Source organism: Camelina sativa, chromosome 11 (genome assembly GCF_000633955.1).
Source record: "Camelina sativa cultivar DH55 chromosome 11, Cs, whole genome shotgun sequence".
Lineage (NCBI taxonomy): Eukaryota > Viridiplantae > Streptophyta > Magnoliopsida > Brassicales > Brassicaceae > Camelina > Camelina sativa.
In genome coordinates this window covers 23,340,847-23,353,578 of record NC_025695.1, presented here as the reverse complement: position 1 = coordinate 23,353,578, position 12,732 = coordinate 23,340,847, and the positions used below count along the sequence as shown (strand labels likewise).

The 12,732-nt window shown below is 36.4% G+C and overlaps 4 protein-coding genes across 7 annotated transcripts; 2 read left to right on the top strand and 2 right to left on the bottom strand.

Moving 5' to 3' along the window:
* On the top strand, positions 2,001 to 4,451 carry LOC104724109 (eukaryotic translation initiation factor 3 subunit J-A). Of its 4 annotated transcripts, none has more exons than XM_010442555.2 (7): positions 2,001 to 2,126; positions 2,727 to 2,797; positions 3,016 to 3,134; positions 3,224 to 3,372; positions 3,511 to 3,658; positions 3,781 to 3,937; positions 4,107 to 4,289. In XM_010442555.2, exons 2-7 carry the CDS (start codon positions 2,785 to 2,787, stop codon positions 4,193 to 4,195), a joined length of 675 nt encoding a protein of 224 aa, XP_010440857.1. In that variant the 5' UTR covers positions 2,001 to 2,126; positions 2,727 to 2,784; the 3' UTR covers positions 4,196 to 4,289. The 4 variants fall into 4 exon arrangements, with proteins under 4 accessions (XP_010440857.1, XP_010440856.1, XP_010440858.1 ...); XM_010442554.2 differs by having other exon boundaries at positions 2,002 to 2,181; positions 4,107 to 4,451; XM_010442556.2 differs by having other exon boundaries at positions 2,004 to 2,096.
* LOC104724108 (exosome complex component RRP4 homolog) lies at positions 4,682 to 6,316 on the bottom strand. Its single transcript, XM_010442553.2, has 7 exons — positions 6,109 to 6,316; positions 5,921 to 6,022; positions 5,791 to 5,836; positions 5,625 to 5,708; positions 5,466 to 5,531; positions 5,289 to 5,360; positions 4,682 to 5,200 (listed from the first exon to the last, which is right to left on the bottom strand). The coding sequence occupies exons 1-7, from the start codon at positions 6,255 to 6,257 to the stop codon at positions 4,823 to 4,825; spliced, it is 897 nt and encodes a 298-aa protein (XP_010440855.1). The 5' UTR covers positions 6,258 to 6,316; the 3' UTR covers positions 4,682 to 4,822.
* Positions 7,809 to 9,696, top strand: LOC104728246. The gene has a single exon (XM_010447259.2). It carries the CDS (start codon positions 7,809 to 7,811, stop codon positions 9,642 to 9,644), a length of 1,836 nt encoding a protein of 611 aa, XP_010445561.2. The 3' UTR covers positions 9,645 to 9,696.
* On the bottom strand, positions 11,308 to 12,054 carry LOC104728245. Its single transcript, XM_010447258.1, has 2 exons — positions 11,671 to 12,054; positions 11,308 to 11,526 (listed from the first exon to the last, which is right to left on the bottom strand). The coding sequence occupies exons 1-2, from the start codon at positions 12,052 to 12,054 to the stop codon at positions 11,308 to 11,310; spliced, it is 603 nt and encodes a 200-aa protein (XP_010445560.1).

The window sequence follows — 12,732 nt, the reverse complement described above, 5'->3', positions numbered from 1 at the left end:
CCAATCTAAACAACCTATAACAACCGATTTTTACAGTTTTAAAGTTATAGGGTTTAGGATTTTGAAAACTTAAGAACTCGTTTGTTTGATTGTGTACTTGTAGATTTAGAGTTCCAATAGATTTAAGGATCAAGTTCGATTTATGGGTTATAAGGAGGTTTGATTTTATTTACCTTCCACCGTTTGGAGGTTGACTGGATTTGAACCGGGAGCTAAAAACCTCGGTTGTACCTTGAGTTGATCCACGAACCACGAACCTCGAACAGGATAAGAACAAAGCTTGATCACGAACAGAAACCGGACCACGAACTAGGATTGATCACGAACTGGTCACGGATAGAGCTTCGAACAAGAACTGGCCGCGAACACCGATGGGAACTGATCGCCGAACTTGGACGAACAAGAACTTTGTGGACGGCGGTTTTTAGGGTTTTTAGGGTAAGGGTTTTTCTCAGATGGTTTTAGAGGTTCGTGCTGATAACGTGTTGTAAAAGTAAGAAAGAGGTTTTGGTGTTTCTCTTCTTCTTATTCTCATTAACTCATAGAACAAGTACATTATATAGTAGAAGGCAAAGCCTAAATCCTAAACCGAATAGGTTATGGCCGATGGGCCTTACACAATAGGATAAGTAATAGGCCGGTTATGGAAGTCCACTCCAAGTGTTTTACAACAGTTTTTGGTTTAATTAGATTAAACCAGGATTTAATTAAACCAAAATTATTTAAAATCCACTCTTTTGGTTTACTCAACATATCTCAAATTCTATTCCCGGAACACGGATGTTACAGAATGCTAGAAAATAATTTAGAAAAATGTATAAACCATTGAGATTGAAATTTTAGTTGATTTTGTGTAATGACAAAAAAATGAAAACAGTTCAAACAGACAAATATATATAGATTTCAAAAGATACAAATGTTCCAATCAACACAACTTCACAGTGAACAATTGTAACTTTTCATAAATAAGAGTTTTAATGATCCATCACGACTTTTTCAGAAAATATCCAAAAGGTACGATTGAAAAAACACAATTGTTGGTCGCATTTATTCGGATTGTTATTATTATATAGATTAGAGTAATAAATATATATAATTAAGATGATTAAATTAATATTATATAATAAGAATATTTGTTTTGCCCTATACCATGAGTTAAACCATAAAATTAATAATTAAAATATAATTATACAATCTTAAACACTAAATAAAAGCAAACAAATTTATCAAAAAATATAATTTAAATTTAAATTTTTTAGTTATAATAATTTGTTTACCGAGTAAAAACGTAAGGTTTTTTTTTCAAACACTCCAAATGATTTTTGTTCATCGATAACATATATTCTCTTAAATGATGTAATTTCCAGTAAATGATCATAGGAGTTTTTTTTTAAAGAGATTGAATATAGGGAGATTCTCAAAAATAGCACCAAAATAAGTTTTTTTCCAAACTTAGCACAGCATCTCTAAAATTCTAAAAATAGCACCAATTAATCTTTCAAAATTAAATCCTAAATTCAAAATATTAAACCCTACCCCTAAAAATTATACCCTAAATGTGAAATTGAGAACCCAAACCTAAAAAAAAAAATCTAAAAATTAATTTTAAATGTTTTAATGTGTTAACTAGTGCTATTTTTGGAAATTTAGGGAATGTGTGCTATAATTGTCCATAAAACTTGTTTTAGTACTATTTTAGGGTATTTCTCTTGAATATATTATCAATTAAAATAATAAAGAGAAAATAATACTCTCTCTGTTTCATAATATAAGATGTTTAGAGAAGTATTTTTGTTTGATAATATAGGATGTTTCCAACTTTCTATGCAACTTTTAGATTAAATTTATATTTTATATTATCCAGACTTGTTTACAATTGGTTAAACTTTTTAAAAGTAGTTATTTTTTAATATGCGTGTTTTCACTAAAACATCCTATATTTTGAAACAGATGGAGTAGAAATTTAACTTAAATGGGAATGTTGTAGAAAGAAAGGGAGAGAAAACCCTAAAAATCCCATCAAAACGAAACGACGCACAACCAAATAAAAGCTCTCTCTCTTCGCTGTCGTTTCGTCTCTCTGCTTCTTCGCATCGGAAAGTTTTCATCTTTTTCGTTTTTTCGTGGTGACGATTTCTATTCTCCGGCTGAAACCTACCTTCAGGATTCAGCCTTTCTCTTGTACTTTTTTTTCTTCCGTCTCCGTTGCCTTAATATATCCTCAATTGGCTTCGATTTTACTTGGAATTGCTGTTTAGGTTTTAGGATTTGTAGAGCTCGATGGCTGTTTATTGCTAGTTGGGTTGTTGATTCATCCTACAAAGTTGTGTAATTTAACATTAATTGGGTTAGATTATTACACTCTGATCAATCGAACTCTGTTTGGGGTTTTTGCTATATGGATTGATGATGTGTTAAAGCTCAATCCTTTTTCTATTTCTATTGTTCAACACAAGCAATTTGCAAAGTTGGTGTTAGTAATTTTTAAGTATCGTTTGTGTGATTACTCTGAATGTTAAAACACTTTTGGCTGGTTACTCGGTTGAGGACTAGAAGGTTTATGCATGATAACTTGTTCTAAGTTCTTGATCTGTGAATCCCTTGGTCATAACTGTAACTCTATCAGTGTCTTGGGGCGATTGTGAATTGGTTGAGTGTTGTTTCGTGTTGCGAGCCCTTTTGTTCGGAGAACCCCTGCTGAGTGATCTTTGTTTTATTCTGTGCAGGATTTCAGTTGGATTCAGATAGCAGCTTGTACTTGTTGTAGATTATTTGGCAACAAATATGGATGATTGGGGTAAGATTGTCGTACATGAAGCATTGTTTAATTCACACTGTATATGCGTCTTTGAATACCTTAATGTTTCCTAGTTCTTGCATAATTCTCTTTGACTGTTAAAATTCTCTTGCATATATTTTAGTCTTTAAGATGATAGGCTTTTTTTGTTTTATTGAGGTTTTCATAACAAAAGTATAATAGAGTTCTCACTTTTACATTTTCCTTTCTGATTTCAGAGGCCGAGGACTTTCAACCACTTCCTGCAAAAGTTGAACTGAAAAGTAACTGGGATGATGAGGATGTGGATGAGAATGATATCAAGGACTCTTGGGAGGAGGAAGATGTAACTGCACCGGTATAGTTTTGTTTCCGTAGATACTTTTTATTTATTGGTTTCTGTCTCTTATATGGGATTACGGCTAACAGCCTTTGTTTCTTCTGTAGCCACCTGTGGTAAAGCCTGCTCCTGAGAAGGCTCCAAAGAAAGCAGGAGCAAAAGCTGTTGAAAAGAAGGTTAAAACTGTTGAAGCTTCAAAAGAATCATCAAGGGAAGAACCACTAGATCCAATTGCTGAGAAACTTCGCATGCAGAGGTAGAGTTTAGAATATTTCACGTACATATGCTTATTTTGTTGGTTCTGCATTGGTTTGGTACTGTAAAGAACATGTGACAGAGGCTGTGGACTTATGAAGGCCAGAATGCTGATTTATAGTATTCTTTTTTATCTTAGGCTTGTGGAGGAAGCTGATTACCAGTCAACTGCTGAACTCTTTGGAGTAAAGACTGTTGAGAAAAGCGCCGATATGTTAATTCCGAAGTCTGAAAGCGATTTCGTGGAGTATGCTGAGTTGATATCTCAGAGACTTGTACCATTTGAGGTATTCAATATTCTCTCCCTATTGCCTTCTTGTCTTAGCTAAGTGATTATTTCTGTATGACCAATATTAGGTTAAGACGCGACCAATGAGCCTATATTTTAACTATGTCTGCTGTTTTGCAGAAAAGTTTTCACTATATTGGGCTACTCAAAACAGTGATGAGACTTTCTTTGGTCAATATGAAAGCAGCAGATGTTAAAGACGTTGCTTCGTCCATTACAGCTATAGCAAATGAAAAATTGAAAGCGGAGAAAGAAGCTGCTGGCAAAAAGAAGTCAGGTACACCACAATCAGTAGTACTTCTTTTAGCTTTGTTCTTTGGATTTTGCCTCCAAATAATGGTTTCTCTTTATTAGACTTGTGAATTAGATAGGTGTCTTTAAGCTACGCATATCTGTTTCAAAAATATCTGATCAAAATGGTTTTTTTTTTTCAATGTGTTTGTTAGGTAAGAAGAAACAACTTCATTTGGATAAGCCTGACGATGATCTTGTTTCGGGTCCTTACGATGCGATGGACGATGATGATTTCATGTGAGAAAATGGCAGCGATGGACGATGATGATTTCATGTGAGAAAATGGCATTTTGGAGATTGCAACTTTTGCCTCCTATTGAATTGCAACTGAGAAGAGGTTTAAATCATTGGCGGTTTTTTTTATTTCTCTATACATTGAAGTGAAACATAGTTGTTTTTTCTCTGTTTTCTTTGCTCTGTTTGATTTGAAAAAATGTGTAATCAGATTTGTTGGCAAACCTTTTTATATCATATTAATTGAACGAGCACTAAAGATCTAGAGTAGATATATAAAAAAGAGTCCAACCAAATTGGAAATGGCTACCCAAACTACAGTATATATGGAACGTAAGAGCATTAATCATCACAGCCTGATAGTGTAAAAACTCGAAGGAAACTAACATTAGCCAAAAACTGTCTAGCAGCCGCATATTCAAAATCATGATTTCTGTTTCATATATCGGAGTCAAGTTTTAATACATGTCTTAGGTTGCTTCTTTACCAAGGAACCAAATACACACCCAGTGGAATATTGAGAACCGGAAAATTGTGGTACAAGGCAATGAAAAATGTATTGATACTATATTTATGAAAGCGATGCATACCCTTTGTGCATGCTTTCTTAGATGAGGGCTTTCACGTTTTCTTACTATGCACGTGTTCTTCTTTCAGCTTCCCTCTCTGTGACCAGAACGTGGAACTCTGATCCAAGCATGTCATGTATTTGGACATTCTCCGTGTGGCTCAAGTTAAAAGTTTCCATGATCACTGCTGGAGTGAGAGTGAAGCCTAGAGTAGACAAGACCCGTATCGCATTACCGATTCTGAGAATGCTTTGTCGAGTCTTTGATGAGATGATCTCGTTATCCACAACCATAGGATCATTGGATTGGGCGTGTTCCCCGACCCAAATGAAGCCATTACGGCCGAGAATCAAATCGATCCCAAGACTTTCAATGAAATGAAAGTGAAGGTTGCTTCTCCTAACCAAGTAAGGATCAACCTTGAGAAGCTGTCCCTTGTGGAGCTGTGAAAAGAATTCATAATGTTTTTAAGAGAGGAAGAGACTAAGAAAATGTCTAACTTTGACTATGTCCGAGATGAGAATCACCAACCTTCCCATACTTGTGACTTCTAGCGAGTAGCAGCTGGAGGCTGCCATCACGCTGAGATTCACCTACTTGGGCCTAGCGTTTGTATAAAACAAAAAGGGAACCTTTCTTTTCAGGTAGGCTCAAAGAAAAAGAAGATATTTAAAGATGGGAGAGAAACTAAAAAACAATACGACTTACACAAACTACATCATCTTCTACCAAAATATTCCGCATATTGAGTTCATCCACAGATGTGTTTCGCTTCTGCCAGGACAGAGAAGCTTAAATCATTGAACCTAACAGACAATGTGGCAAATAAAAAAATACCAAACAATGGAGTGGGAATCAAATTGTTACCTGAACAGCATCAGGCATGTTCATGGAAGTCAGTAGTCCATCTTGAGTAGAGTTAAGCTCCACTCTCCAACGGCTTTGAGCAACCTAAATAAAAAAAGAGCCTTGTTGCTAAATTACTCTCAATCAGATTTTAAAACCCAAAAAAATCACCATTATAAAACTATACCTCAATAACACGGCCTACCACAATATCCCCAACCTCGGCCTTGTACCTAAACGCGACTATCCATCATTATCAGTTCAGTTAATTTCATTAAAAATAAAATAAACAGAATCCGAGGAGAGCAATCAGAAACCTGGCTCGCAAGGTGCGTACATAGACGAGCTTGTCCACGTGATTCACAACTCCACAGACCGTCGTCAGCGACTCACCGTCGACCAAGGAAGTTCCGTGTCCCCTTCATCAATAAAAAAAAAATTCAAAATCAAACATCAGAACAGAACAGGGAATATGGGATAAAGCAGAGAGGGAGATGGAGATTACTTAAGGAAGGCTTCGTCGTGGTTGAAGGGGATGGAGTCGGCAACGATGACAGAATTGTTTGTCCGAGATTGTAGCCGCTCCATAGCTCTCTCAAATCTGACCTTCTGCGTCTGGTTCAATAGTAGCTCTACCTCCCTTAGTTTTCCCATCACACACTCTTTCTTTCTAAGCACCACAAACAAAAGATGGCGATGGAGACAAATTGAGAAGACGAGCAGAGCAACCAAATAAAAAATACTGTTTTCAAAGTTTAGGGTTTCGGAAGATGAATCTACACCGCATGGACTTTTAGTTTTTCACTGTGGGCCTAACATTAATAGAATTTTATGGTCTCAACCATTATTAATTTATAGAAGTTTTACTGTATAATAGTTAGGAGGTAGGGTTTTTAAAGAAGACCCGATTTCTAATTTAATATATTTTAGAATTTTTAAAAATTCCTGACACAACAGCTTTTTGGTTGATTGTTTATTTTTAAGATGGAAAACATATTTTGTGATTATTTAAAAATAATATTGTGATTAATTTTGTCTATTACATATTTGCTTTATAAGTGAAGACTCGCTTTTTAATTTAATATTTATAAAATTATTTAGAACCTCTAACTAATCAGTTTTTGGCGACTGTCGTTATCAGAAATGCATGGAGGTATGGTTTGCAACAAGATAGCGCATATATCTCACTATCCTCTTTTTGACTCAATATTTTGTCCTTAGAAGGCCACGTTACCGCAGCATTTGATGAAAAACTTTTATTTTTTTCAAATAAATTTTACATATTATTTAAAAATATATATATACATGAAAACAAAATACAAAGAGAGACGACCCGTATAAGCAACTGAAGCGAGAAATCTAGTGGGTCCGCTTCAACCTTCAAGGTCGAACCCAAACTCGATCAGACTATCTACTCTTACAATCATACTGTTCATTTGAAGCTAAGATGATTTCACTAAAAATCTAAGAAGCCTTACAAATTAGACTTTGCGTGGCATGAATATTTTGTTGGTATCCATAAATACTAACATAGTTGATTTTTCTAAAAGTACTACAATTTTTATGTTTTTTAAAACATACTACAAATACAAAAATTGGTTTTGAAGGGTACATTTGTTTTTGTTTTGGTATCGAAAAATACCAATATTGGTTGATTTTTCCTAATCTACTAGAAATTTTTTTTCTTTTTTTTTTAAATACTACAAATAAAAAAAAAATGCTTTTCAAGGGTACTTTTTTTTTTGGTTGACTATTATATATCTTGGGTATAGTTTATATTTAGGGGGTAAGGTGTAATGTTTAGGATTTAAGATTTAGTTTTGAATGTTGAAACTTGAAAGTTTAGTTTTAGGTTTCAAAAATATGTGTTTTAATGAGATTTTTGAAAGAATAAAAATTATTGATGTTCATTAAACGAAATAAATCAGATGTCAATATTTTTTGCTATACTAAAATAAATAAGACTGATCATCAGACCCAAATACTGGCCAATGTTAAACGGGTCGGACTTCTGTAAACCGACGGGTTGAACGTGGCTACCAGATCAGTAAAGTTACAATCAAACCGAATAATTTCACTTAATGTTCGGTTAAGTTCGGTTAATATGCGGTTAACTCTAAGAAACACCTTCTTCAAACCCTTATTAAAACCCAAATTTTCCAAGAAGATTCCGAGAAGAAGGAACCAAAGATTTTCTCGAGAAAAATGGCAATGGCGGAATCTTCGAATCTCATGTGGAAATCGAGAGACGTTCTCGCTACAGCAAGCCACGAAGGATTCGAGACCATCGTCGAACAACTCGCAATGCGTCAAGAAACCAAAGAATACAAAACCGCGTTTGCTCTGTTCGACTTCTGCGCTACTCGTTTCCCAAATTGCTACACCCTAAAGCTTCTCAAGGTCTATCGATGTTCTTCCAATGACGCCATCAGATACCGATCGATCTATATCCTCGCCGGAACCCTCGCCGACCTCAGAAACCGCAAGTTCGAACTCTCTCGCGTCGGTCTCCACGAAATCAAACCACTTGTGATTGAATGCTTGAATATGCAAGAAACCAAAGAATCTGACATGAAGATCCTCAGAAGAATCGTTTCTATCATAACCTACAACGTTATGGTTTGCGATAACGGTGGATGGAACGAGCTCAGTGATTGTATCCTCTGGCTCGCGAGCACTGAACCTCTCAAGGCTTTTCACGTCTTCCTCGATTTGCCAGCAGTCTACGGTACATTCATCGACAATTTTATGAACATTATTTTAGAGGAAGCTGAGGAGATCTTGGTTCATCCTGAGAAAAGTGATGTTGAAGGTTGGAGCTTAGCTTTAGAAACTGTTGTTAAACTGGGGATTCAGGTTTTGGATACAGAGATGAGAGTTGATTTGATTAAGAAGCTTATCAACACTGTTGTGAATTCAGTGAAGGAGCTAGTGGAGAAAGGGATGGAGCAGTTTCTGGTACAAGGGCTTCAGCATCTGGAGGGGTTCTTGTCACGAGACAAGACTATGTATAGTTACAATAAGAGTCAGTGTCATTTCGTGATGACTATCATGTTCAAGATCAAAGATTTTGGAACACAGACTAAAGATGTTATAAGGAAGATTAATCAGTTGGTTAGATCACAGGACAATGCAGCGAGCAAACCTGTTGTGAAACCTCAGGAGACTCAGATTGATGGAGCAGAATATGATCGTGGCTTGTATAAACATCTGAAGACTTTGTCATCCGTTGATGTTTTGAAAATCTTTATGTCAAATGCTGTTGAAGATAGCTCCAGAGAGATAGCAATCAGACGGCTTGAAGTTGTACTCTCTGATCACACTTCAATGGAGTTGCAAATAGACATCTCAGAGATGAGACAACTCCAGCCATTGCTCATCTCTTGCCTTAAGCAAGAAGGAATCTCTGATAGCATGTTTAAAGTCCTAGGTGAGGTGCTGAACCACGTTGTGTATGAGATGTCCAACCACCAAGATGTCGCATGGGACGGTATACGCGAGTGTATTGCATCGCAAAGCAAAACGGAGTTTCAGAGAGCGGTTTATATCTTCCAGTGCTTAACAATGCCGCTTGAAGATGACGGGTTTGTGATTCATGTGATGGAGAATCTGCTCCCAGAGATAAGCAGAAGGTTAAACCCACCAGGAGAATTGTTGGTAGATAACAGTTGCTGGGTTTTGGCGTTTACTGGTGCATTCTGTGCGACCATTCACTTGATAGAGATCCCAAGCCAAGCTGAATCACTAAAGGAGATTGCAAATAAGATGATAGATTCTGTGAGAGAGCTTGTGGAAAGAGGAGGAATGGAGGTTGGACTTGTTAGGAGAGCTTTCAGAGATCTTGAAAGCATTGTCAAGAAACAATTGGAATGGTACGAAACGGTGGAATACAAATTCGTTAAGGGTCTGCTTTGGAAACTCTATGCAATCAAAGGCATGAAATGGGAAAGTAAGATCGTGTTGTGGAGAATCAACGTGATCGTGGAGAGACAAGTGAATGAGGAGGTGAAAGTGTTCCCAAAGGGTGAGCTTGATATCTAATGATGATGCGGAAAAGACAAAGAGCAGACATTTAGGAATGGTAATACACCACTTGGACTAAGCCATCGCGAGGGATGATCAACTGCAAGTTTGATGCAACCTATATTTAACGCAATGTCAGAACAAAACCACGATTGACCTTGCGTAATGAAAATGGATTTTGTATCGGACCAAGATCAACAAGACTGCCTTTATAGCCAAAACTCGGTATTAGAAGTGTGAGCTTTGAGTCTTCTCCACGCAATGGAATCAGTATGGTTTCAAACACATCAATTGGTTATCACTTATCATGTATGGAGATTGCAAGTCTTTTATAAAATTTACTTTGATCCTTAAAGCGTAAACTTTCAAATTGAAGAAAGATTTATAGAAAACTTTCAAATTGAATGATATGCAACTTTTTCACGGTTTTAATTCCACCGAATACAATATACCATTTACTCCTAGCAATCACAACAACAAAACGCTAAAATCAAACAAGTGATTTTAATAAGTTCTAACTCACAAACGTTGTGACTTGTGAGTTACGTTAGAAAAGACACGTTTGTGAGTTAATACTTTTTTTTGTTGTGATTGAGGTTTATATTATCTTCCAATATAAACCTCTTCTTAACTAAAATTCAACTTTGTTGGATTTAATTTTCTGTTATAGTATTATGAGATATATTAATTAATATACCCAGTTGACTGAAAAAATAAATATCTGGTTATTTGTTTATTAGTTCTCTCTCTTCTTCTTTTTATTTAAAACACATTTATCCTTTTTTCCAGTTTTAATTACAGATCGGGCGATAATGTTCATAACATGATTGATAACACTGTTAATCCGATGTTTTTTTGATAAAATGTGAGTAATAATTACAAAAATGAACATTGTTATTTACAAGTGTTCGGGGGCAATGAGCTTCGACGGCCAAAAAAAAGAAGGAAAAACCTAGAAAACTAAATAAAACTAAGATGGAAAATACTTAGACGAACTTAGGCGTGGGTAAACCACTGCAATCGAAGGAGATTGCACCCCTTACTGTACTGGCGAGCTAGCAGAATGTCCCTTATGCTTCTATCAATTTGAGCAAAGACGGAAGTAGAGGGAGATAGGATGTTTTCGTGGATAAAAGTGTTCCTTACTTTCCACAAGGTGAAGATTGTTGCTTGGACAGTGAGCTTCTTTAAGGTGGAAGAGAGGCGAGGGGATTTACTCCTTAGCCAGGTAATAAGCGTATGCCAATCCATAAAAATGCAGGGGTGCTGAGAGTCTGTGGAGAACTTTGAGCCAGATCCCTTCGAAATACGGGAAACGAAAAAGAAGGTGATCCCTAGTCTCGATCTCAGAATTACACAGAGGACATAGAGGACAGATTTGCATACCCCCAACCAAGGAGACGATATTTCACCGGGAGCCTGTCGAGGTTAGCAACCCAATAGGTAAAGGTATGTTTAGGAGCAGAGGCCTTAAACCATACTACATTTACCCAATTTTTAACATCCTCATGAGGTCGAAGCTGGTTCCAAGTTTTCTTAGTGGAGAATGGTCACAAATAATGTTGCCTACTGCCCAAAGGTAGGTATCGGAACCCGCTGAGGGAGAAGTTACTGGCATTGAGAGCAAATGGTGTCTTAGCGTTGAGATTCCAGGGATCCTAGATATGCTGGATGGCAAGCGTCAACCATTATGATTGCAAGCTTCGGCCACTGTGGCTGTAATAGGGAGTCCCAATTGAAGCGGACTTCTACTACCCAGAACATCATTAAGAATACCGAGGGTGTTCCAATTGTCAAACCAGTAGCTTGCAGTATGACCATTTCCGATCTTACACCTGAGTATAGTCTTAACCAACAGCCTTAGACTAAGCAGGAAGCGCCATATCCAACTTGAATTACTCTGAGGTTCAGCACACCATATTATGCTCCTTCATCCAAGCTACGCAAAGAGACCCGCTTGAAGAGAAAAGAAGCCAAAATAGCTTCAGGTTCAAAGCTTTGTTCCACATAGTAATGTTCCTGAGCCCTAATCCTCCCAACTGACTTTAGCATTTGTCCTTTTAGTAATGTCTCCGGACCACAAGAAAGCATTGCAGAGTTTTTCTAATGCTTTAATGCAACCTTTTGGGAGAGCAAAAGCAGACATCCAGAAGTTGATGAGCCCATAGATAACTGAAGAAACCAACTGGAGGCGGTCTGCAAAGGAGAGACACTTAACTGCCCAGCCATTAAACCTTTCTGATACCTTATCCATGAGAGGAGAGTAATCTTGTTTCCGCAACTTTCGGTGAAGGAGAGGGAGGCCAAGGTACCAGATAGGTAGAGTGCCAAATTGAAACCCAAAACCTGAGATAGCAGTGGAATCCTCTTGAGACAACCCGACATGGAAGAGCTCAGTCTTCTGCTTGTTCATTTGCAACCCTGACATGTTTTGAAACAAATCAAGAGTGTGGTTGATTTATTGCAAGGAGGATGGGAGGCCATCAAAGAAGAGCAGGATGTTGTCTGCAAAAGCCAAGTGAGTAATTTGAGGCTGATGTCCCAAGGGGTGAAAGCCCATCGAACCATCCATGTATTTGGAGGTTCATCCGATGTTATATCAAAATATTTTTGTGATTATAGTATAAATATTTGTATATAATGCTAAATAGTATTGTATCACGTTTAAAATCGACATATATTTAAGTTTGAAAATCTAAATTTAATGATATTATTCATCAAATATGGGGTTACGATCAGGCCCGGTGTAAAAATCCCAAAAATTGTTAGGGTCTTTGTTCAATTTAAAAAAAAATGGGCCTTAATTACATATAAAGTTTTTTTTGAAATTTTTTTTGGGCTTTAAAATACACTACTTTTTATGTTAATTTAAAGTGGTCCCTATCGCTGGCAATGATTACGAACATATTATGAGTTATAAGATTATCTATTGGATTAACAAGATAACGAAATAGATATATATATATATATATATGTATATATAAGTATAAATTAATTATGTTAAATTATATTGTAGCGCAATAAGTTTATAATTTATTTTAAAAAACTATTCGGCTAACGTCAAAAACACTATTTCTACCCAAAACAAGAAAATATACATTGTTAT